Genomic DNA, 22163 nt, shown 5'->3' on the forward strand with positions numbered 1-22163 from the left:
GGCCCGCAGTGTCCCTGCCACGGTCTCGGCTCCGCGCGGGGCTCGGCGGCCGCTCCCTCCTGCGGGGCTCGCGCGGGCCGGAGCGGGGCGGCGGGGGCGGTGTGGGGCGCCCAGCTCCGCCAGGCCCTCCCGGCGGCGGGCGAGGGGGGGGGCGCGCGGCGCGGCGGCCGCTCGGCGCCTTTAAGGGAGCGGGAGGGAGCGGCGAGGCGGCAGCGGCTGCGGTGGCGGCAGCCCAGGCGCGCGGGGCGGGGGCGCGGGGCGCGGGGCGCGGCGCTCGGAGGAGTCCGCGCGGGGCCGGAGCCCGAGGAACGCGGGCGGGCGGCGAGCGGGAGCCCGGGGCCCGGCCATGGCCAAGGCGGGCTGTGCAGGTGAGGGCGGGCGCGGGGAGTCCGGAGAGCGGGCGCGGGGAGGGGCCGCCGGCCCAGGTGAGCACCCCCGCCCCTGGCGCAGGTGGGCGGGGGCTGGGGGGTCCGGGGTGGGTGGCGCGTGGAGAGGGGCTCCGCGCACCCCGCGTCCTTCCCGCGCCCCAGTCACCTCGCGGGACACCTCGTGCCCCTCGCGGGGCCCCCGCCTGCCGGGTCTGCGGCGCCCCGGTCCAGTCCGGCCGCCGAGCGCAGCCACCACCCTCCCGCAGCCACGGGCGGACCCGGCGCAGGGACAGAAGGGGACGTCCCGCGCGACAGTCGTTCCATCCCACGCCCCCCAAATGCAAAAGCAGGACGCACCCCCTGGTCCTGACGCTCGCTCTATCCAGGACGCGACACCTCCCCTAACCCCCCCAGCTCAGTCAGGAGACCCAGATTTCTTCTCGCGAAGGAGGGGTGTTCGGTGCAGCCTCGCTGGCTAGGGAGCCCTCCCCCCACCCCCACCCTGGGGGGCAGAGTCTCAGGTGCGGAGGGCTGAAGGTGGGGCCGTTTCTGGAGGTTTGGCACCATTGGGCTCTGCCCTCCTGTAGACTGGGGTGGTGGGGGGGGTGTAGCCCCGTGGCTTGAGGGAGTGGGCGTTAGTCGTTGGTTCATTCATTCATTCAGTCAGAGGCTCATTCACCAACCTCTACTGGGTTCCATGCCCGCAGCTGGGCACAGTCGAGCTGGAGGGGGGCCGAGGCTCAGCTCTGCTCCCCGGGGACCTGATGGCGCCTTGGGAGGCCAGGCTGGAGGGAAGCCCCAGGCCCCACCGGCCACCTGGAGGCATTGAGCCTGAGCCTGAGCCTGGTCTGGTTCCTCTCCCTCTCCCTCTCCCTCTCCCTCTCCCTCTCCCTCTCCCTCTCCCTCTCCCTCTCCCTCTCCCTCTCCCTCTCCCTCTCCCTCTCCCTCTCCCTCTCCCTCTCCCTCTCCCCCTCTCTCTCTCTCTTTCAGTTGGGCTGACTTGTGAGACTGGCCGTGTGCGAATCTGCAGTGCTGTGAACTCACACCCAGCCTGTAGTGGAGGCAAATGCCATGCCTTCCCTCGGGCTTGGCAGTGTCCGGGCATGAAATCTACCCCTCTGGCCATAAGCAGTGGCAGTTTTGGAATGAGAATGAGTGTAAACTCACCTATATACCACATGGGGTGAATACCACTGGGTTGTGTGTAAATTCACCACCGCCCACACAAATGCTGACAGGGACCCTGGGTCAGGGCCAATTCCCTGTATACTTCCAAGTCTCCCCCCGCCCCCCAAATTTGATGGGTATGTGACTGGAGTGCCTGAGAACATACTTCCAACCTACCCTCCCAACAGGGGTGGGGCTGGCTGTGTGAAATACAGAAAGCATGGAACACATCTAAACACCCCTTTTCTCACTTCCCTCCCTCTCCCCTCCTGAGGGAGGCACCTCCAGCTGACACTAAGGAGAAAGGCTGTTTCTCTCCTTCCTCCACTGTGCCTAGGTAGGTCGTACTCATCTCCACCCCTCCCAGAGGGCACATGGCAGGGTGTGTATCCCGACCACTGCCCTGCCCTGCTCTCTTCATGTCTGTGCACGCCCCTTGCACAGGTCACCTGCTGGGACCCTGCCACGGCAAAAGCAGTTAGCACTTGCAGCTTGCACTGATTATTAGGCAGTGTGCCAAAGCACTTGACTGCAGGATGATCCCAGGAGGAAAGGAATGCTATTTTCTCCCCCCTTTTAAAACATCTGCAAACAGACACTACGGAATAGTTCCCTCAAGGTGGCTCTGAGCTGAGACTGTTGGATCACCCAGGACTCAAAGTGATGGAGTCGGTCCCCCACTTCTCTAAAAGGCCACCACCCTCAGCAAATGGGACTGTGGTCTCAGCAACCCCTGTCCTTCTGCGTTGGTCTGTGGGCTCTTTGGTTTGTAGGCTGGGAGGTAGTGAACATTTGGAATAGTGACAGGTGAAAAAAAATCTTTCTTGTTTTGAGCGCCAGTGCTTCGTGCTGTTCTAACATTTTGTCTTGCCCGCTGCAATTTCATGCTTGGCCCTGTCCCCCAGGGCAGCACAGGCGCTCCTCCTCTGTGGATTGATCTTCCCAGCTCTTCTCTTCTGTGCTCAGCTGCCACACCAAGGAATCTTCTGGGTCTGATCCTGGCAAGACCCAAGTGGTCTTTCTTGTCCTCACTTTTTTCAGGTTACTTTGCATTTTGTAAATGGCTCTTCTCTTTTGTATTGGAAATAGCACGTGGCCACATGTGTATGAAAGTCACATCTTCCCCACTGGTTGAGTCTGCATCGTGAGCTTTCAGGACAGAGGGAGTCCTTGGAGATCAGGAGCTTAAGTCCTTCCCTCCCTAAAGTCAGAGAAACTGAGGCCAGGTGGCCAGGCAGTGGTGCACCTGGTTAAGCACACATAGTACTAAGTACAAGGACCTACACAAGGATCCAGGTTCGAGCCCCCCCCCCTCCGACTTCCCACCTGCAGGGGGGGTGCTTCATAAGTGAAGCAGGTCTACAGGTATCTGTCTTCCTCCATCTCTGTTTCCCCCTCCTCTCTCAGTTTCTCTCTGTCCTACCCAATATAACGGGAAAAAGCGGCCACCAGGAGCAATGGATTTGTGATGTTGGCAATAAATAAATAAAATATTTTAAAAGAGAGAGAAACTGAGGCCAGAGAAGTGGTGGTAACGGAGAGATAAAGTTCTTCAGGACTGTCTTACTCAGATAGGCAGAAGTAGTCAGGTCTTCACTCTGGGGGGTGATCCAAGAGCCAGTGGAGGCTGAAGCCTGGCCTTTGAGTGAAGGGTCTGTTCTGCAGTCTGTGAGGTGCTCTTCTTAAAAATTCTGCAAGGGACTGCTTCTTGAGGAAAGAGATGAGGGCTTGGACCGCCATGGTGCATGCTTCCAGGGTCATCATACTGTGGTCTGGTGAAAGGAGTCCCTTGACATGAACAGAGCACAGCCTCAGCAACTAGCCATGATGGTAACACTCACAGGTGGAGGGCCTTATAGTTTGCCAGGGGAATCCAGGCAGAAGAGAACATGTGATCAGGTCCCAGAAAAGTCTGGAAAGGTAGATCCCAAACAGGCTTCCAGGATTCGGGGAGGTATCAAGTACGTGAACCAGAATCCTTATGGTCCCCTGCATGATGCCAGTCTGGAGAAAAAGATAAGGAGAGACCTTGTCTTTGTCCTGAAAGACTGCTCCAGAAGGTGGACAAGAGACTCTGAGGGATGCCTGCTGGATATAGGGAGGGTGAAGGCTTGGGTCAGGGAGGATGCAGGAGCTCTGCTTAGGAAGCCATACATTACAGCATGAAGTTGCCATGGACAGACTGTGAGTGGGTCCAGAGAGGACAGGTGCCCTGAACCAGTAAAGGCTGGGCTTTTGCAGGAGTTGGGCTTCCAAAGCTAGCAGAGTTAAGACAGGAGGGTGGCTAAGAGTAGGCTTCCAGGTGTGTGTGTGTGGTGGGGGTGGGGTGAGAGGGAACTGGTATAACAATGACTAAGGAGCTTGGATTGGAAAAGCTCCAAGTGTGGAGGGACTGCTGTGGAGTGGGAATGAGGGTGAGTTGACTGGAGATGCCCTAAGGTGGAAAAATCGGCCTGGCTGGGCAGGGGTGGGAGGCCGGGGGAGAGGATTCTTACAAGAAGAGGACTGAGAGGAACTCTAGAGAGACATGACTGCAGAGATCCCACATCAGCTATTATCTGAGGGCTGCCAGAAGGGTCAGGAGAGGCAGATTGGCAGAGCTGTCTTTGTTGGGAAAGGTTGGTTCTAGTTCCTGCCATTTGCACTGTACCCCTTTTCTCTCTACACCTCTGGACTCTTGCTCTGCACCCTAACAGGCTGCAGGGGTGTATGCCAGCCCAGGGATAGAGCAAACAGGAGGCACCTGGCCAGATGGAACAGAACCAGAAGGCAAGAGGGTCTTGGAATCTCTCAGGCTGGGGTGGAAACAACTGCTGAGGCCAGGCTGGGGCTACAGGGCTGGGCCTTCCAGGCTGGAGGAACCAGTTTATTTGCTCCCAGGTGCTGGCCTCAGTGTGAGGGTGGGGTGGGGGGAGTGGTGGTGGTGGGGTGGTGCCAGTGGGTTGAGTGTGTCAAAGCCTGTAATTCAAGTTAGGGAAATACTATCTTGACAGTGCCAGAGCTGGAGAGCGATGCTTTCAGAGTTTCATGGACATAAAGCACTAAGATGTGGGGAGGGGTAGGTGTTTGTCCAGGTTCCCAGGAAAAGTGGTGGACATGCTGGTCCTAGAACCTGCACTTCCAGACTCAATTTGGACCTTGCTGGGCCACCCTCTGACCATCTGAAGCCAGTCAGGCCCTCTTTAGGGACAGGGGCCTGTGGCTGGACCTCTTGGAGGAGGTAGTGTTTGGGGGCTCGAGAAAGACACTAGAAGTGTAATTATTAAGATTCAGGGAAAGTGTCAGGGGGGTTTGAGACACAATGTTGAGAAATTCTCAAGATTAAGGTGCCAGTATTGCTTTGCTTGATGTCTTAGTCAGGGTCTCATGCTCTGTCAGGAGACTGTAAAATTTACCTTCTCAGGCCCCATAGGAGAGTCCTGACTCAGGCCTTCCTAAAACTTTGCCTCCAGAAAGCCTTCCCAGACTTCCTTGCAATCGGGAGGAGTGCTGGAGCTTGGGCAGGTCTCTTGTTCCTCTTTTGAGCTATGTCACCACAAGAGATCTGGCACGTCCCAGCAGGTCCCAGCAGGTCCCAGTGTGAGACCCTTTGTTGTCCCTCAGCCCTGACTCTCCTGTGGTTGCATGAGTCAAAAGACCCCACAGTGCACCTGGAAGTCCCATCGTCTCAAGCATGTGCCCTTGGGCCCAGAATATCCTACTGAAGCTGAAGGCTTCCAAGACCTGGTTGGTTTTTGGAAGGGGGGTGAGGGGTGGTATCTAGGGGTGAGACACAGAGCTTGAGAACATGGTCAGAGTTTCTTTCCTAGGACGATCGATTTGTGTCGGATTGGCCTGAGGTGTGTTGTTTTCACCTTTGTGTCTTGGTATATTGTGAAAGCTCCTGACTGAAAGAGGCTTAGAGACCTTCCAGCCTTACCTGTTTTGGCAAAAAGGTCCTCCTTCAAGGTGCCCAGAATTCTCTAGGGTTCGAGAGAGGGAGGGACAAGGGCAGAGGTGGGCATCCTGGGAACAGCCTAGCTTGGTTTTTGGTAGCTGTCCTCAACATGCTTTCCTAAGTCCTGGCTCCATAGCCCGTCTCTGAGGCAGGCTGGATGTCCATCCTTCCCATTTGAGGGAGGAGTGTTGGGTTCTGGAGTCACACATCGAGGTAGAGGCAGAGCTGGAATTCGACTTGAGATCTCTTCTGTTCTTGGATTCACAGCATTCCCGGGATTGTGTTGCAAAGAAGGGCTTTTGCTCTGCTCTGCTGGCTGACTTTGTGTTGCAAAGTTTTCTCATCTGCGTAACGGGAAGGAGGTAGGGAAGACTTCAGGATCAGATGAAGATTTAAGTTACTCCTGGTCAAACCTGATTCTTTCTCCTTTAATTTTTTTTGTTTATTTATTTATTGGGTAGAGACAGAGGGAAATTAGAGGGGCTGGGGAGATAGGAAGAGAGAGTGAGAGAGAGACACCTGCAGCCCTGCTTCACCACTTGTGAAGCTATTCCCCCTGCAGGCAGGGACCAGGGGCTTGCACTCAGGTCCTTGCACACTGTAATGTGAGCACTTAATGTGTGCCACTGCCTGGCCCCAGCTCTTCTTTCTCAGCCTCCCTCCTTCCCTGTTGGCTTTGCTGCAGGGGGCACGGATGGGGGCTCATCTGCTTCTATCTCCTAACACACAGGACTGGAAGTGAGGTGGGGATGGGGAAGATTGGAGAGCTGAAGGCAGGGTCATGGACTGCTCTTGTCTCCTGGGGGTTCCAGGCTCAGCCCATCCCCAGATCTGCCCTACTGGAGTCTCTTGGAAGGAGGTGGTCAGGGCCTCGGGAATTTCTGGGGGGAGGAGAGCGGGCAGAAGAGAATGCATAGCAAATGAGTTTGGGAATCAAATGAGCTCTGAGCTCCCCACCTACTCCCTCAAATCTCTCTACACTCTCTCTTTTTAAATTCTTGTTTTCTAAAGAAAAAGAAAAATGCTAAATCGCACCCCCTTTTGCAAAGGAATGGGAGTCTTAATGAGTCACTCCGGAGGTAAATGCCACCTCCAGGGCCCCGTGGCTGCCTGCGGAGGCCTGCACAGCTGTGTGGCCAGCACCCCCCTCTTGGGGAGGGGCATGGGGAGGGGAGTCTCCTGCCTGCCAGTAGACCTGGGGTGGGAACTGGGTCCTCAAAAGGGGCCCCACCAAGGGGACTCGCTTTCCCCAGGTCCCCTCTAGAGACTGCTTTGTGAGGGTCACAGTCTGAGTAGCCTGGTCAGGGTTCAGGCTGTGGCCTGTGGGGGGCGGTGTGAATTTGAGACTCCACAGGGAAGGCTTGTGGCCGCTGTGGTGAGGTCAGTGTGCATGGTCTGGTCTAGCTGGCGGCAAGTGGGGCTTCTCTGTCAGGCTGTGCTCTGGGTGTCTGGGTGAGGTTCTGCTCCAGGCTGGTGAGCAGGAGAGCTCAGAGATGATGCCTCGACAGGGGAAGTTCAGGGGAGGGGACCGGTGTCCAAAGCTTCATCTTCCTGCCTTTGTAAGAAGCAGCCTGTTTATTAACAGACCCAGGGTTGGGGTGTGTGTGTGGGAGGCCTTCCAGGAGGTGTTCCCCTTCCCAGATGACCCATTATTCCGGGAGGGAAGTAGCCGTCTGCTGGCCTCGCTGGGGATGCCAAACAAGGGTTGAAAGCAAAAATAGAAATGTGTTGAGCTCTGTCTGGGAGGGGCAGTTCTGGTGGATCTCAAGGCCTCTCCTGAGCTGTCTGCTGCTGACGCGTGTTTGCTCAGCTCCGGGTGTTTGCCTAGCACGTCACATCCTGTGCTCCTGACCTCCTTGGGGAGAGACCTAGGTGTGCGGGATCCAGAGGGGCCCACTCTCCTGGGGAGGGGGAACACTACAGCCCTCCTGGGAGGCTGTCTTTGGGAGGATTGGAGCATCTGTGGGCACTGGTCCTCCACATACCCCTGACCTATTCTTAGCTACTCCAAATTGATGGGCAGCACTGCCCTTCTGATCAGAGCCTGCTTCAACCTCTCCCCCACCCCACCTCCCTAGGGTTTGCTTCTTCTCCTCTTGTCCACACTTCCTGCCTCCAACCCCCCCCCCCCCCCCATGGGAGGCTAGTCCCAGCTGAGCAACTCTGGAATCATCCCTTGTGGTACAGGAGCTATTTTCAGCTTTTCCATTACTGCCCGTGGGGAGTGGGGTGGGGGGTGTTTATCCCTTGCTGCCTTTTTGTTTCCTTCTCAGCCAGTATAATCTGGAGCAGTCAGGACAACATCAGACAGCCCCGCCTCTGGGGTCGTGGGGAGCACTGCAATTGGGCACCAAAGGCTCCGAGGACCTGGACCTCATCCTGGTTCAGTAGTAACCCAGGGGACTCAGGTGGTATGGAACCCTACTTGTGGTCACCTTGGTCCTTGCTGGTGGTGGTGGGGGGGTGCTATTCTGTTGCTGTTTGCTTCCAGCTAATGGTGGTAGCCTTTGAAGTTTTTACTAAAGAGACTGGACAGCTCAAAGCGATGATGGTCTCCAAAAGAGCCCCTAGCCCCCCTCCCCCTCCCCCAGGAGTCTCTTGCCCTTGTCCAGCCTCCCTGATCCCTGTTGGGGGTGCCCACATCCCAAATCTCTGCTCCCAGCTCTCCACAAGGGGTTTGGGATGGCTGAGAAGGTTCTGTCTCTGCCCCATCCACTAAGCTTCCTCACCCCCACGGCCTGCAGGTGACTCAGCCTTCAGTGGCACTGTGGCAAGTGCCACGGGGCTCCCTTTACAGAGAGAGAAAGCTCCTTCCTTATGAAGCAAAAGTCTGGTGGGACAGAGTGGGGGACATCTGGGCCTTGAGAGAATGATTCCAAATAACTCAGAACTGTTGGGAGCTGAATTGGCAGAGCAAAATGAAAGTACAATAGATAGCCAAAGCTATTAATCACTAATTATCTGCTAAATAAAGTAATTAATGGGTGCTTAAATGGCATGTTTATGAGATACCAGCAGGTCTTCAAAAGCACATCTTTAAAGCAACTGGTTTGGCCAAATGCATCCTGATGAGAGATGGAGGTTCTGATTCCACCCTCCGAATAGGGAGGACGACTCTGGCAGGTCAACTTCCTTCTCTGAAGTTCAGTTTCCTCATCTGAGAGCAGGAGCACAGTCTTGTCCACTGGCCTTCCTGGCAGCACCAAGCAATAGTATAAAATATTCCCCAGAGTTTAGTGTTAGTAGTGGAAACACTCTTGAAGTTAGTTGGTACAGCCCCTTGAGTGGACCTGGCTGGCACTGCTTCCAACCAGCATCGGTGCACTTGGTGGCTGGTGGGCTGCCATGTTTGTGGCTGGGTTGGTGGCAGGGTCAAGGCAGATGTGGTTGGTTCCCTGGTTGGGGTTATGGTTGAATCTGTGGCCAGTTCAAGGTTCTGATTGTGGCTGAGGTCAGAGCTGGGTTGTGACTCGTCTCAAGCCCTGAGGTCACCCTCAGGATAATTCTGCAGCCTGGAGTGACAACCTCATAAATGGAGCTGCCTGGTTGTCCCTGTATCTTGGATCCTGGTGTCGGGGGGTCCCAGAAGACAGGCTCTTTTGGGGGCTCCTGGTGTGTCCCCTGAAACAGCCGGGCACACAGGCTCACCAGTGGCGCATGTAGCAGTTTGGGAGATAGTTAGGACATGTTTCTATAGCAACCAACCCCCGACCAGCACTGGTTTCCTTCAATAATGTTTTTTTCTGGAAGCAGCTTCTCCTGGCCTCTCCTTCCTCCCTGGGTGGCCCCATAGCCCTTGAAGACTAAGAATGGATTTGGGTCCAGTCCCCAAACTCTGATGTAGAGAGGGGGCATGCGGACACACCTTGTAGGACACTTTCCTGAGGGTCTCCCCATGTGCTAGGCCATGCTGAGCATCGTGAGTGGTTTCTCTGTGCCCAGCCGTGGACAGGATTCCCACTAGGAATCTACTGCGGGAGAACTCATATCTCAGTGGGGCAGGCAAGCCTTGTACCCAGTGTGCAAATGGACACTTCAGGGCACAGCAGGTGTGAGGAGAGCAGAGGCCAGTACCCAGGCCAGCCTTGGATTCAAGGAAGGCTTCCAGCTTATTCCAGATCCCTAAGTCTGTATGAGACTTAGTGGTGGTGGGGAGTGGAGGGCAGCTCAGGTATTAGGACCTGCTGGAGCAAAGGCTGGGGGTGTCGTGTGTGGAGGGAACAGCATGGCACAGGGCGTTCTAGTAGCAGCCTGTGCCTAGGACCCAGACTGGTGGAGGGAGGCTATGGAGAACACAGATCCTGACCTTAGGCAGAGCACTATTTGGGGAACAGACAAGACACACCCTAGAGACCTGGAGAGGGGTCCCATGAATCAGTGGGTGGGTAGGTGATGGGGGCGCCTTTTAATTTCTTACTCTGGTCCTTGTGCTTTGTGCTACCTGCACTTAACTCGCTGCGCTACCGCCTGACTCCCCTTTTAATTTCTTTATTGGGAAATTCATGGTTTATAGTCAACAGTCAAGTAAAATAGTTTGTACATGCATAATATTTCCTCCCGGTTTTCCACATAACAGTGCAACTCCCACTAGGTCCTCACATTTCCTGTTCTGCTGTCTTGACTTTCCAGGGGCCCGAGGAGGGGAGGGGCCTGTTCTTGGGAGCTTCCATACATGAAGAACCAAATAAAAGTCCTTAGATGACCATGATCTATTCATTTTACTTAACCAGCCCTTTTATAGCAGCGGTTGGTTACGAGGCACTATGCTAAAGCTCTTTCAGATACAGGTTTTTCTCCCTATCGGAAAGTAGAGCTTCCTGTGCAATCTTTTCTAAGCCGAAATGGGATAAAGCAAAGAGGCAATTGTCATTCATTTATATGGAAAGACTTTTTGAGTATCCCCAGACCCTCAAAATAGCCTATCAAATCATACCAAATAACACATTAAGCCTGAAATAACTGTCACATCCAAAAGCGGGAGTGGGATGATAAAGCCAGAGCCTGGAGAAGGCAGTTCCGGGAAGGAGTCTGGAGGGAGCACTCCTGCAGCCTCTGGAGCAGCAGCTGCTGAGAACACACTCCTGCTGGTGTCGTGCTTCACCCTCGGGGGCACAGGCACAACTCACTTCTGCAAACTTCTTTCTTTATTCCTTCCTTCCTTCCTTCCTTCCTTCCTTCCTTCCTTCCTTCCTTCCTTTCTTTCTTTTTAAAAATTATCTTTATTTATTAGATGGAGGCAGCCAGAAATTGAGAGGGAAGGGGGAAGATAGAGGGAGGTAGAGAGACAGACACCTGTAGACCTGCTTCACCACTTGTGAAGCTTCCCCCCTGCAGGTGGGGACCAGGGGCTTGAACCTGTGTCGTTGTGCACTGTAATGTGTGCTCTTTTTTGTTTATTTTTTTTTATTTATAAAAAGGAAACATTGACTAAACCAGAGGATAAGAGGGGTACAACTTCATGCAATTCCCACTACCAGAACTCCGTATCCCCTCCCCTCCCCTGATAGCTTTCCTATTCTTTAACCCTCTGGGAGTATGGACCCAAGGTCATTGTGGGATGCAGAAGGTGGAAAGTCTGGCTTCTGTAATTGCTTCCCTGCTGAACATGGACGTTGACAGGTTGATCCATACTCCCAGCTTGTCTTTCTCTTTCCCTAGTGGGGAAGGGCTCTGGGGAAGCAGAGCTCCAGGACATATTGGTGGGGTTGTCTGTCCAGGGAGGTCTGGCTGGCATCATGCTAGCATCTGGAACCTGGTGACTGAAAAGAGAGTTAACATACAAAGCCAAACAAATTGTTGGCCAATCATGGACCTAAAGGCTGGAATAGTGCAGATGAAGAGTTGGGGGGGGGCTCTAGTAGGCATATTTTAGTTATATTCTAAAGGGCCTGTGGCTATACTAGTGTTTTTTTGTTTGTTTGTTTGTTTTGTTTTTTTGCCTGAGCCTAAAATCTAATATGCAGGTAGATCCTAATTATTGTCTGGGGAGGTGATGTCATGGCTGGCAGAAGGACCAGAAAGCTGGATCAGGGAAGAGAGTAGCTCCCAAATATGGGAAAGGTGTATACATATTGTTGACTGTAAACCCCATTGATTTGATGTGATCTGGGGCCCATATTCAGCCTGGGAGCCTATGTGACCTCTGCATCCCTGTAAATCTGAGCTCACATTCTGTGGTCATAAGTAGGAACGTTCCAAGCTGCCCCAATATCAGGACCGATCTTCTTCAGGTGTAGCATAGAGTATATTGTCCAGCCTTCCTTCAGAGGATGGAACATTCTCTACCATTGTTGATCCAAGTTGAGGGCAAGGTCCTATGGGGGCCCACCAAGGGATCTATTATGTTGTTCCAGATAGGAATGACCAGTAACAATGGAGAGAGGGATTTATTTGAGGTCTAGGCCCATCATGTCTGTTTGGGAATCTTAGGACTCCCTGAATAGGGCCCCAGGTAATGTGTACTTTTAACCAGGTGCACCACTGCCTGGCCCCTGCAGATTTCTTTTGATGAGTAAAACAGGAACTAGCATTTATTTATTTATTTATTTATTTTTCTTTGCCTTCTGGGTCATTGCTGGGGCTCAGTGCCTACACTATAAATCCACTGCTCCTGGAGGCCATTTTCTCCCATTTTTTGTTGACCTTGTTGTTGTTGTTGTTGGATAGGACAGAGAGAAATCAAGAGGGGAGGGGAAGACAGAGAGGGGGAGAGAAAGATAGACACCTGCAGACCTACTTCACCGCTTGTGAAGTGACCCCCCTATAGGTGGGGAGCCAGGGGCTCAAACCGGGATCCTTATGCCAGTCCTTGTGCTTTGTGCCGTGTGTGCTTAACCCACTGTGCTACTGCTTGGCCCCCAATCTTTTTATGTTTTGTTATTATCTTTACTTATTTATGGGATAGAGATAGCCAGAAATCTAGAGGGAAGGGAGTGATCGAGAGGGAGAGAGACAGAGAGACACCTGCATACCTGCTTCACCACTTATGAAGCTTTCCCCCTGCAGATGGGGACTGGGGGCTTGAACCTGGGTCCTAGAGTATTGTAATAACGTGCTCAACCAGGTGCACCACCTTCCAGACCTGCCCTTTTTTAAAAGGGAGTGATCTGACATAGAGTTTTAGAAAGTGGGGTACACCTGTATTAATTCATTTAATCCTCAGAGCAAGCCTGTATCAAGTGATAATCACCCTACTCTACAGAGAGGGAAACTGAGGCACAGGGTGAGGTTATGACATTCATTTAGACCATTGGATGGAACATGCGAGAGGTGGGATTTGAACCAGCTTCATGTGGGAGTGGGACAGTGGTTCCCATGAGGCTTTGGAGGGGGGGACAAAGTGGAGGTGGACTAGAGTCACCTCTCTTGTGTGCAACCTCACCCAGAACTCTGAGCTCCTCATAGTGTTCATTCTGCATTTGAACCCCTGGGGTCTCTGGGACCCTGACTAGGACTGAGGAGCAGTGAAGTGTGATTCTAGAGGTGTGGTTTGTGTGTGTGTGTGTGTCTGTGTAGATGAGGCTGTGTGTGAAGCTATATGAGTGTGCTTCTGTGTGTGTAAGGCTGTGTATGTGTGTGAGGTTGTCTGTATGTGTGAGAGTGTGTAGTTCTACGTGTGTGAGGCTATTTATGTATGTGTGTGAGGCTGGGTTGTTTGTGTGAGGCTGTACGAGTGTGTAGTTCTTTGTGTGTGAGAGAGGGCAGTATGTATGGGTTTCGTCTCCACATTTCTCCATGGTTCCCAGTGCCCAGTCTGGTGGCCTACTATGAGGCGTTAGAGCTTGAGGAATTTGTCACAGGAATTTGTGAGAGAGAGAGGGAGAGGGAGAGGGAAGAGGGAAAAAGGGAGAGATGTGTTGGGAGATTGACAAGACAAAGAATGTCCTGCAATGCTTTAGGACAGCCCAGTAGCTAGACTTCTGCAGGCATGCCAGACCATGGTTTCAGACCTGGCCTTAGGCAGGGCTGGACACAGATGCTGGACATAGCCATAGGCAGCAGGCTTCTCTTCTCTGTACTATGCCCATGACTTTCTGGACATCTTGGAATTGGTAGGCATAACCTGAACACAGCAGACATCCTGGTCACCTTTCCTGCTCTGAGGAGCCAGAGAAAATTTTAGATTTAGCTTCTGGAAATGACCAAATTGCTTTGACTTCATGTCCTTCTCCCTCCCACACTACCCCAGTCTGACTAACCCTATTCAAAACCCCCCTTTTTTTCTAAGGCTCAGCTCAGACTCTTCTCCCAAGAAAACCTCCAGGTCCTCTTGCCTGCTGGATCTCTGCCTTTGGGAGATGGAACCTGTCCTTTCCAGACACAGGGTGTGTAGAATTCAGCATAGAGGCAAGGATGCCTGATCCTGTGTCTATCCTGCGTCCTGCAAGGCTGGACTCTCAGGCTGGAACTCCAGCAATAGGATTTATCCAGTTTAGCTCTGCCCCCACCTGTCTCCCTTCTTCCTCCCAGGCACCATCTGGCCCAGGCAGAGTGACCAGTGCCTGCATCCCTTGCTTGACTATGCCAGCACTGTCTTCCCTCCAGAAGGAGTGATGGCGAGTAGAACCTCTGGCCATGCTCATGCTGGGAACGCAGGACAGGGCAGACTCAGATCACACTGCACCTGCAGGCAGCGTAGGTGGGCCAGGAGAGAGTGGGGATGGTTCCCAGCAGCCTCTGCTCACAGGGCCCAGCTGGGGCTCTGCTTAGAGTTTAGGGCACCTGGTGGGGTGTTAGCTCTTCCTCTCTTGCTCTTATATAGGTGTTTTGAGTAAGTGTGGCAGTGGGTGGGAGCAGTGTCTGCTGGAAGACACAGCCTGGGTCTTTTTTCTGTTTAAGATTGGCTTTCTTGATTTCATATGAGGTAAAGACAGTTTTCATATGGCGGGGGGGCGGGGAGGGGAGGAGAAGACAGAGCACCACTCCGACACATGCAGAAATCGAGCTGAGAGTCGACACATGCAGAAATCGAGCTGAGAGTCTCAGGTATGCAAATCCCTTTGCTCTACCCATTTAAGCGAGCTCCCTGGTTGTTGTCCATTGGGTCCTGGAGGACTCAGAAGGGACTCTGCAGCCTTGGACAGGTCCCTGGAAACGGTTTGGAAGTCCCACTGGGTGCAGGTGGCTTAAGCTTCCATCCTGAAGTTGATGAGGGATACCATCTGCAGCAGCTGTGGACTGGGTGATCTTACTGAAACCTCCTGGCTACAGTAAGGAGTATGCCATCAGTCTCACAGATGAGACCCAGAGAGCTGAACTTGCTTTAGCTTGTGGGCTAGTAAGTGGCAGAGCTGGACACAGGCTTGCGTTGCCCTAAAAACACTTGTACTGGTCTTCCCTTCCTCCCTTCCTCCCTTCCCTCTTTTAAACTAAATAGTTTAAACCATAGTTCAGCTATAGTTTATGGTAGTACTGGGGGCTGAACCTGAGATCTCTGAGACAAGGCATGAGAGTCTGCTGTGTCAACTGCTGTGCTGTTTCCCAGGTCCCTCTAATCTTCCTTACTTGTCTTCACCCATATCTGGGGGGCTACAGAGAGGGAGAGTGGGGGTGGGGCAGGAGGAGTAGTTATGGAGTAGTTGTGCCTATCTCTAGGAATTGGCTTAGGAGAGGCATACCCTCTAAGGAGTGTAGACATACACGCACACGCACACGCACACGCACGCACAGTGACAGATACCTCTCCAGAGGAATGTAGACACACCTTTAGATCTTCTCACAGACACTGGTTGGTTCACAGAGCTAGTGGGCAGGTGGTTCTAGACTTGGACAACTGACCAAGGCTTAGGACCTCTGTGAGCAGCTTGCCAGATCACCTACCCCCAGGCCAGCAGTTTGGATGGTCACTATTGGCCAGGAGAGCAGGTGGTGGAGAGAGGATAACATTTAGACCCTGCCCCTAACTCTTGCCTTCAGTTTTTTTTTTTTTTTTTTTCAATATGATGGGACAGAGAGGAAAGAGAATAGAAGGAGGGGGGAGATAGAAAGAGCCCTGCAGATCTGCTTCATTGTTTGTGAAGCTTCCCTCCCTGCAGGTGGGGACTAGGGGTTTGAATCTAGGTCCTTGTGCATGGTGACATGTGTGCTCAACAAGGTGAGCCACCACCCGCCCCCCTTTGTTCTGATACAGGGCACTCGATGTGGTGGTCCTGAGAGCAACCCCTGGAGTCAGATGGAGCTGGGATGAAGGCCACCCTCCATCTCTTATTAGCTTCATGACCTCAAGCACATGACTTCACATCACTGGTCCCTTATTTCCTTAGCCGTAAGATGAGAATTCGTGAGACCCACTCCACTGGCTTACTTAGCATCACTTTAGATAACATCAGTAAAGCAGCCAGCAGTGCCTGGTACCCAATATTTACTCAGCACATCATTTTTATCCATTTATTTGCCAAACTCTCCTCATCCTTCTTGTGCAGGGGACCATGTGCTGGACACAGGAAAACACAGAGAGCAAAGTATGGGAAAGGACTCTGCCATACACTTTTTTAAAGAAATTATCTTTATTTATTTATTGGATAGAGGCAGCCAGCAATCAAGAAGGAAGGGGTGGTAGAGTGGGAGAGAGACAGAGAGATGGCAACACTGCTTCACCTGCTGCCCCCCCCCCCCCGCAAAGCTTTGCCCCTGTGGGTGGGGGATGGGGGTTTGAACCTGGCTCCTTGCACATTATAATATGTATGCTCAACCAGGTGTGCCACCACCTGGCCCCCGTGAGAGACTGTACTTCTAGACCTTTGTGAGGACTACCTTAGGATTTCAGTGTTCATCTGATCCGACTCTAAAGACCATATGTGAAGGAACCCTTACCTATGTCCCCTCCAACACCCAGGAGACTTTCTGCTCCCCCCCTTGGGAATTTTTGTCCCTCTCCTTCTGAAGTGTGCAGGTGACAGGCTCTGGATGGAGAGAAATCACCTGCTCTGGGTTTCCACCCTTCTCTTAGGCTTGTCTTTCATTTTCATTCCTGCCGAGTGGGGTTCTTTCTATTCAGTGGATGTGCCAAGTGCAACCTTGTCTCTGAAATTCCTTCACTCGGGAAAGCTCAGATCTACACCTTGTGTCTGTCCACTTTCACGTGTGTGTGTGTGTGTGTGTGTGTGTGTAAGAGCCTGTGTGGACACACCTGTTCCCACTCACACTGAGTGTGTCTCACTCTTTCTCATCCTCTAGTCCTCCCCTCCCCTGACTCCTCTGAGGAAAGGTCTTCCCCTTACACCTCTTGGCACTACTCTGTTCATTGTTCTTTCCTTTCCCCTTTCCCCTTTCCCCTTTCCCCTTTCCCCTTTCCCCTTTCCCCTTTCCCCTTTCCCCTTTCCCCTTTCCCCTTTCCCCTTTCCCCTTTCCCCTTTCCCCTTTCCCCTTTCCCCTTTCCCCTTTCCCCTTTCCCCTTTCCCCTTTCCCCTTTCCCCTTTCCCCTTTCCCCTTTCCCCTTTCCCCTTTCCCCTTTCCCCTTCCCTTCCCTTCCCTTCCCTTCCCTTCCCTTCCCTTCCCTTCCCTTCCCTTCCCTTCCCTTCCCTTCCCTTCCCTCCCCTCCCCTCCCCTCCCCTCCCCTCCCCTCCCCTCTCTTCTCTTCTCTTCTCTTCTCTTCTCTTCTCTTCTCTTCTCTTCTCTTCTCTTCTCTTCTCTTCTCCATGACCTTTGTCATTTGCTAAGAATTCTTCACATGGAGGAAGTTTAAGGGGGGCAGCCTGAAGCCAGGTGACAGCTGCTTCTTAATATATTCTGCTCTCTAGGCTCTTTCTCATATAAGGGTAGGTGACTGAGACAGCCTCCTTTCTTCTCTTGACACCCACCTTTCTGGAGCTGGTTTTGGAGTAGCCCCTGCCAGAGAGGAAGTAAGGTCTTGTGGGGGCAGTTAAACAAACTTAAGAGTCTGCATTTCCAAACCGAGGCAGGGAAGCATTTTGAAAATCAGAAGAATAACAGTAAGCAAAAGAAAATATGGCTTTGAAAAGCAATTCAAACACAGCTATTTTCACTGCAAAGGGGAGTCAACAGTCAGGGTGGGTGGCTGTGAGAGGAGACAGCAGGGCTCTGCGGGGTGGGGGAGGGGAGGGCGCACATTGACTCTGCTTGTTTCTGGAATAGGTGCCCGGTTCTTCTGAAGACTGCGGCTGTACAGATCCTCTTGTTCATGCCTGTCTACTCTTCAGGCTATAATTACCCCGTAAGATGCACTTGAGACAGGAGAACATGGTGGAAGTAGAAAAAGAAATATTTTCTTTTCTTCAGAGCACTTTCTACTGCGGCAACTGCCTTCTCTGCTTATTTGTGTTGGGTCTGCATTCTCATCCCTCTGTAGAATCCCCGCTTTGTAAGGGGCTCCACCCAGACTCCCTAGTCACTGCAGTGTCCCTGGCAGTTCTCTTGGATGGTCCCCAGCCCCTTGACTCTCTGGCTGCCTCTAGGTGGGAAAATATTCTCTCCACATGGAGTTGGATCTTCCTCCTTGTGGCCTTCCTCTCTGCCCTCTTCTCCCCTCTGGGGTGCCCATGGCAGGTGCCAACAGAGAGTTGGAATGTGTTTTCCCTGGGGATGGTGAGCTGAATGGTGGCTGTGGAGGGGATGATGAAAGTGAGAGGCTTTGGAATGTTCCTCTTTCCCTGGGGCTCTAACATATGCTTTTTGTAAGGAGGGGGTTGGCAAACAGGGTGTTCCTTACCTTTGTGATGTGTGTGTGTGTGCAATGCAAACTCTACAGGTGGGAGGGGCACCATCTCTAGCAGCTTGTCTTTATTCAAACTCAGGAGCAGAAAAGACTTAGGTAATCTTCAGGTGAACCCGCTATGACCAAATCTGGCTGTTCAGGATCCCAAACTCAGGAACCAGATGGCAGATGGCAATGTGACTCTCTTGATGATCCACATCCTTGCCTTTGAGGAGTGGAAGAGATTTAGATATGGGGGTGAAGGGGGGTGGGGGGGATGGGTTTGTGTGTTAATGTGATATAAGATCTCTTACCTTTACTATCTATTGGTTGAGAAAAAAACACATCCACAGGGGGCCAGGCAGGTAGCACATCGGGTTAAGCACACATGGTGTGAAGCACAAGGACCAGCGTTAGGATCCGGTTCCAGCCTCTGGCTCCCCATCTGCAGGTGGGTCGCTTCACAAGCGGTGAAGCAGGTCTGCAGGTGTCTATCTTTCTCTCCCCCTCTCTGTCTTCCCTGCTTCTCTTGGTTTCTCTCTGTCCTATCTAACAACAGCAACAATAAGAATAACAATAATAAAGGCAACAAGGGCAACAAAAATGAGAAACAATGGCCTCCAGGAGCAGTGAATTTATAGTGCAGGCACCGAGCCCCAGCGATAACCATGGAAACAAACAAACAAAAAACAAGCAAAAAAATAATAAAGCCATACACCTACAGTTAATAGAAATTCAGGAAGGGGGGAGTTGAGCGGTAGTGCATTGGGTTAAGCGCATGTGGCATGAAGCGCAAGGACCAGCTTAAGGATGCCAGTTTGAGCCCTGGCTCCCCACCTGCAGGGGAGTCGCTTCACAGATGATGAAGCAGGTCTGCAGGTGTCTACCTTTCTCTCCTCCTCTCTGTCTTCCCCTCCTCTCTCCATTTCTCTCTGTCCTATCCAACAATGACAACATCATCAACAACAATAATAACTACAACAGCAATAAAACAACAAGGGCAACAAAAGGGACAATAAGTAAAAATAAATAGGGGAGTCAGGCAGTAGTGCAGCAGGTTAAGCGCATGTGGCGCAAAGCGCAAGGACCCGCTTAAGGATCCTGGTTCGAGCTCCTGGTTCCCCACCTGCAGGGGAGTCGCTTCAATGGCGGTGAAGCAGGTTTGCAGGTATCTGTCTTTCTCTCCCCCCTCTGTCTTCCCCTCCTCTCTCCATTTCTCTCTGTCCTATCCAACAATGACGACATCAATAACAATAACAACTCTAACAGTAAAACAACAAGGGCAACAAAAGGGAATAAATAAATATTAAAAAATAATAAAAATTTTAAAAATAAAAAAAAGAAATTCAGGAAGAATTCTAAGTGATTTGTTGAATCACAAAATCATCACATATATTTGTGTCCATGTACTCCTATTAGTTTCGTTACAGAGTGTTTGTTTTTAGAGGGGTAATTACCAATGGTATTGATTTTTCCCAAAATTTAAATTCCAGATGTGCAAAATAGTTGGCACATAGGAATACTACTGGAATTTTTAAAGAAATATTTATTCATTTACTTATTAATGAGAAAGATAGGAGAGAGAAAGGACCAGACATCACTTTGGTACATGTGCTGCCAGAGATTGAATTCATGACCTCCTGCTTGAAAGTCCAATGTTTTATGCACTGCGCCATCTCCCAGAGCACTACAACTGGATTTTAAAAAATATTTATTTATTTATTCCCTTTTGTTGCCCTTGTTGTTTTATTGTTGTAGTTATTATTGTTGTTGTCATTGTTAGATAGGACAGAGAGAAATGGAGAGAGGAGGGGAAGACAGAGAGGGGAGAGAAAGACAGACACCTGCAGACCTGCTTCACCGCTTGTGAAGCGACTCCCCTGCAGGTGGGGAGGTGGGGGCTCGAACTGGAATTCTTATGCCGGTCTTTGCGCTTTGCCCCACGTGTGCTTAACCTGCTGTGCCACCGCCTGACTCCCTACAACTGGATTTTGTTGTTGTTGTTGTTGTTAGCAATAGAGAGCAATTGAGAGGGAAGGGGAGACAGAGAGGGGGAAGACACCTGAAGCACTGCTTCATTACTCGTGAAGCTTCTCCTCTGTAGCTCGAGATCAGCGGCTTGAACCCCGAGTCCTTGAACATATTATTGTGAAGCGACTCCCCTGCAGGTGGGGAGCTGGGGGCTTGAACTGGGATTCTTACACCAGTCCTTGTGCTTTGTGTCACCTGCGCTTAACCCACTGCGCTACCACCCGCCTTCCCTCTTCCTTCCTTCCTTCCTTCCTTCCTTCCTTCCTTCCTTCCTTCCATCCTTCCTTCCTTCCTTCCTTCCTTCCTTTCTCTCTGTCTCTCTCTCTCTGTCTCTCTTTCTTTTCCCCCCAGGGTTATTGCTCGGGCTCGTGCCAGCACTATGAATCCACTGCTCCTGGAGGCCATCTTTTTGCCATTATTGTTGCTGCTGCTGTTGTTGGATAGGACAGAGAGAAATGGAGAGAGGAAGGGAAGGCAGAGAGGGGGACAGAAAGATAGACACCTGCAGACCTGCTTCACTGCCTGTGAAGTGTCTCCCCTGCAGGTGGGGAGCCAGGGGCTCAAACTGGAATCCTTGCGCTTTGCACTATGTGCACTTAACTCAGTGTACTATTGCCTGCCCCCAGCCTGATTTTTCTGACCTTTCCTCCTCATGCTGTGGCATACCTGGGCCACTCACAATGTGGGGGTTGGGCCATTGTTTTAAACAGCACAGGTCACCTCCCGCTTGCTGTTCCACCGTGTGCTGGCAAGCTCCCAACGCCCTCCAAGCTCTGCCTTAGCCCTTGCCAAACATCACATTCATTCCTGCCCTACTGATTTACCTCAGAGAGGAATTTAGGGCATGGTTGAACATGTAGCAGGAGGGCTCAGTGGGGTGAGAAGGATTTGAAGGGAGAGGACAGGGACATGCAAGACACTGACTGACCCCCCAAGTTCAGGGTCACACTCGGTTTACCTCCCTCAGGCTGGAACTTGATCTCAGACATGGCTAACAGGTGTGTTTCTTTTGGCAGGTGGCCCTCCCCCGGGGGGCGGTGCCCCCTGGCACCTTCGAAATGTCCTCAGCAACTCAGTGGACAGCTCGGACGATGAATTCTTCGATGCTAGAGGTGAGTGCACCCCGTCCTCATCCTCCCTCACTGGCTGGGTGCCTTTCCTGACAGCTTCAAGAAAGGAACCCCTGCTGGGGAGGTGGGTCAGTATCCCCCTTGTGCTCTGACCAGCTGCCTGCAGTACTACACTTTGCACAGACCTCTCTGTGAGTGCTCAGGACCTAGGGCTCAGCATTCATTCATTTATTTTTCCCTTCAGGGTTATTGGTGGGGCTCAGTGCTGGCACTGTCACTATGAATCCACTGCTCCTGGAGGCCATTTTTTCATTTTATTGGATAGGACAGAGAGAAATTGAGAGAGGAGAGAGAGGTAGAGAGGGTGAGAGAAAGATAGACACCTGCAGACCTGCTTCAATGCCTGCGAAGCGACTCCCCTGCAGGTGGGGAGCCGGGGGCTCAAAGCAGGATCCTTACACAGGTCCTTGTACTATGTGCACTTAACCAGGTGCACCCCCACTCAGCCTCCTCATTCATTCATCCATTCATTCATTCTTTCTTTGAGGTTTGCCGCCTAGTCTAATCTATTCTAGAAGCTATGCTCAGGATACTGCAGGAAACCATGGTCACTGCCCTCATCATGCTTACTGACTAGTGGGAGAGGCTAACACTTAAACAGTTACACAGAGGAAGATACAACTCCACAGGGGAAACAGTGCCGTTGTTCTCGTACTGTGCCAGGTGTTAATTAAAGAAGGATGACAGGGCACCTAATTCAGTTAGGGTTGGGTGGTGTTAGCATTCTCTTTGCAGAACTTGGCTTGGAAGTGGTAGTCGGGCGGTAGCGCAGTGGGTTAAGCACACGTGGCGTGAAGCTCAAGGACTAGCTTAAGGATCCTGGTTCGAGCCCCTGGCTCCCCACCTGCAGGGGAGTCACTTCACAGGTGATGAAGCAG

The 22163-nt window shown here is 52.1% G+C and overlaps 1 protein-coding gene across 2 annotated transcripts in view; it reads left to right on the forward strand.

The window, feature by feature from the left end:
- The first annotated feature begins 205 nt into the window (after positions 1–205).
- PITPNM3 (PITPNM family member 3) overlaps positions 206–22163 on the forward strand; it is a 117647-nt gene continuing 95689 nt past the window's right edge. For both annotated transcript variants that reach the window (XM_060204196.1, XM_060204197.1), the window contains exons 1-2: positions 206–368; positions 21172–21267. In XM_060204196.1, the coding sequence (XP_060060179.1) occupies positions 347–368; positions 21172–21267 (118 nt within the window). In that variant the 5' untranslated portion in view covers positions 206–346. The remainder of the gene's footprint in view (positions 369–21171; positions 21268–22163) is intronic.

The sequence above is a fragment of the Erinaceus europaeus genome, chromosome 12 (genome assembly GCF_950295315.1).
Source record: "Erinaceus europaeus chromosome 12, mEriEur2.1, whole genome shotgun sequence".
Taxonomy (NCBI): domain Eukaryota; kingdom Metazoa; phylum Chordata; class Mammalia; order Eulipotyphla; family Erinaceidae; genus Erinaceus; species Erinaceus europaeus.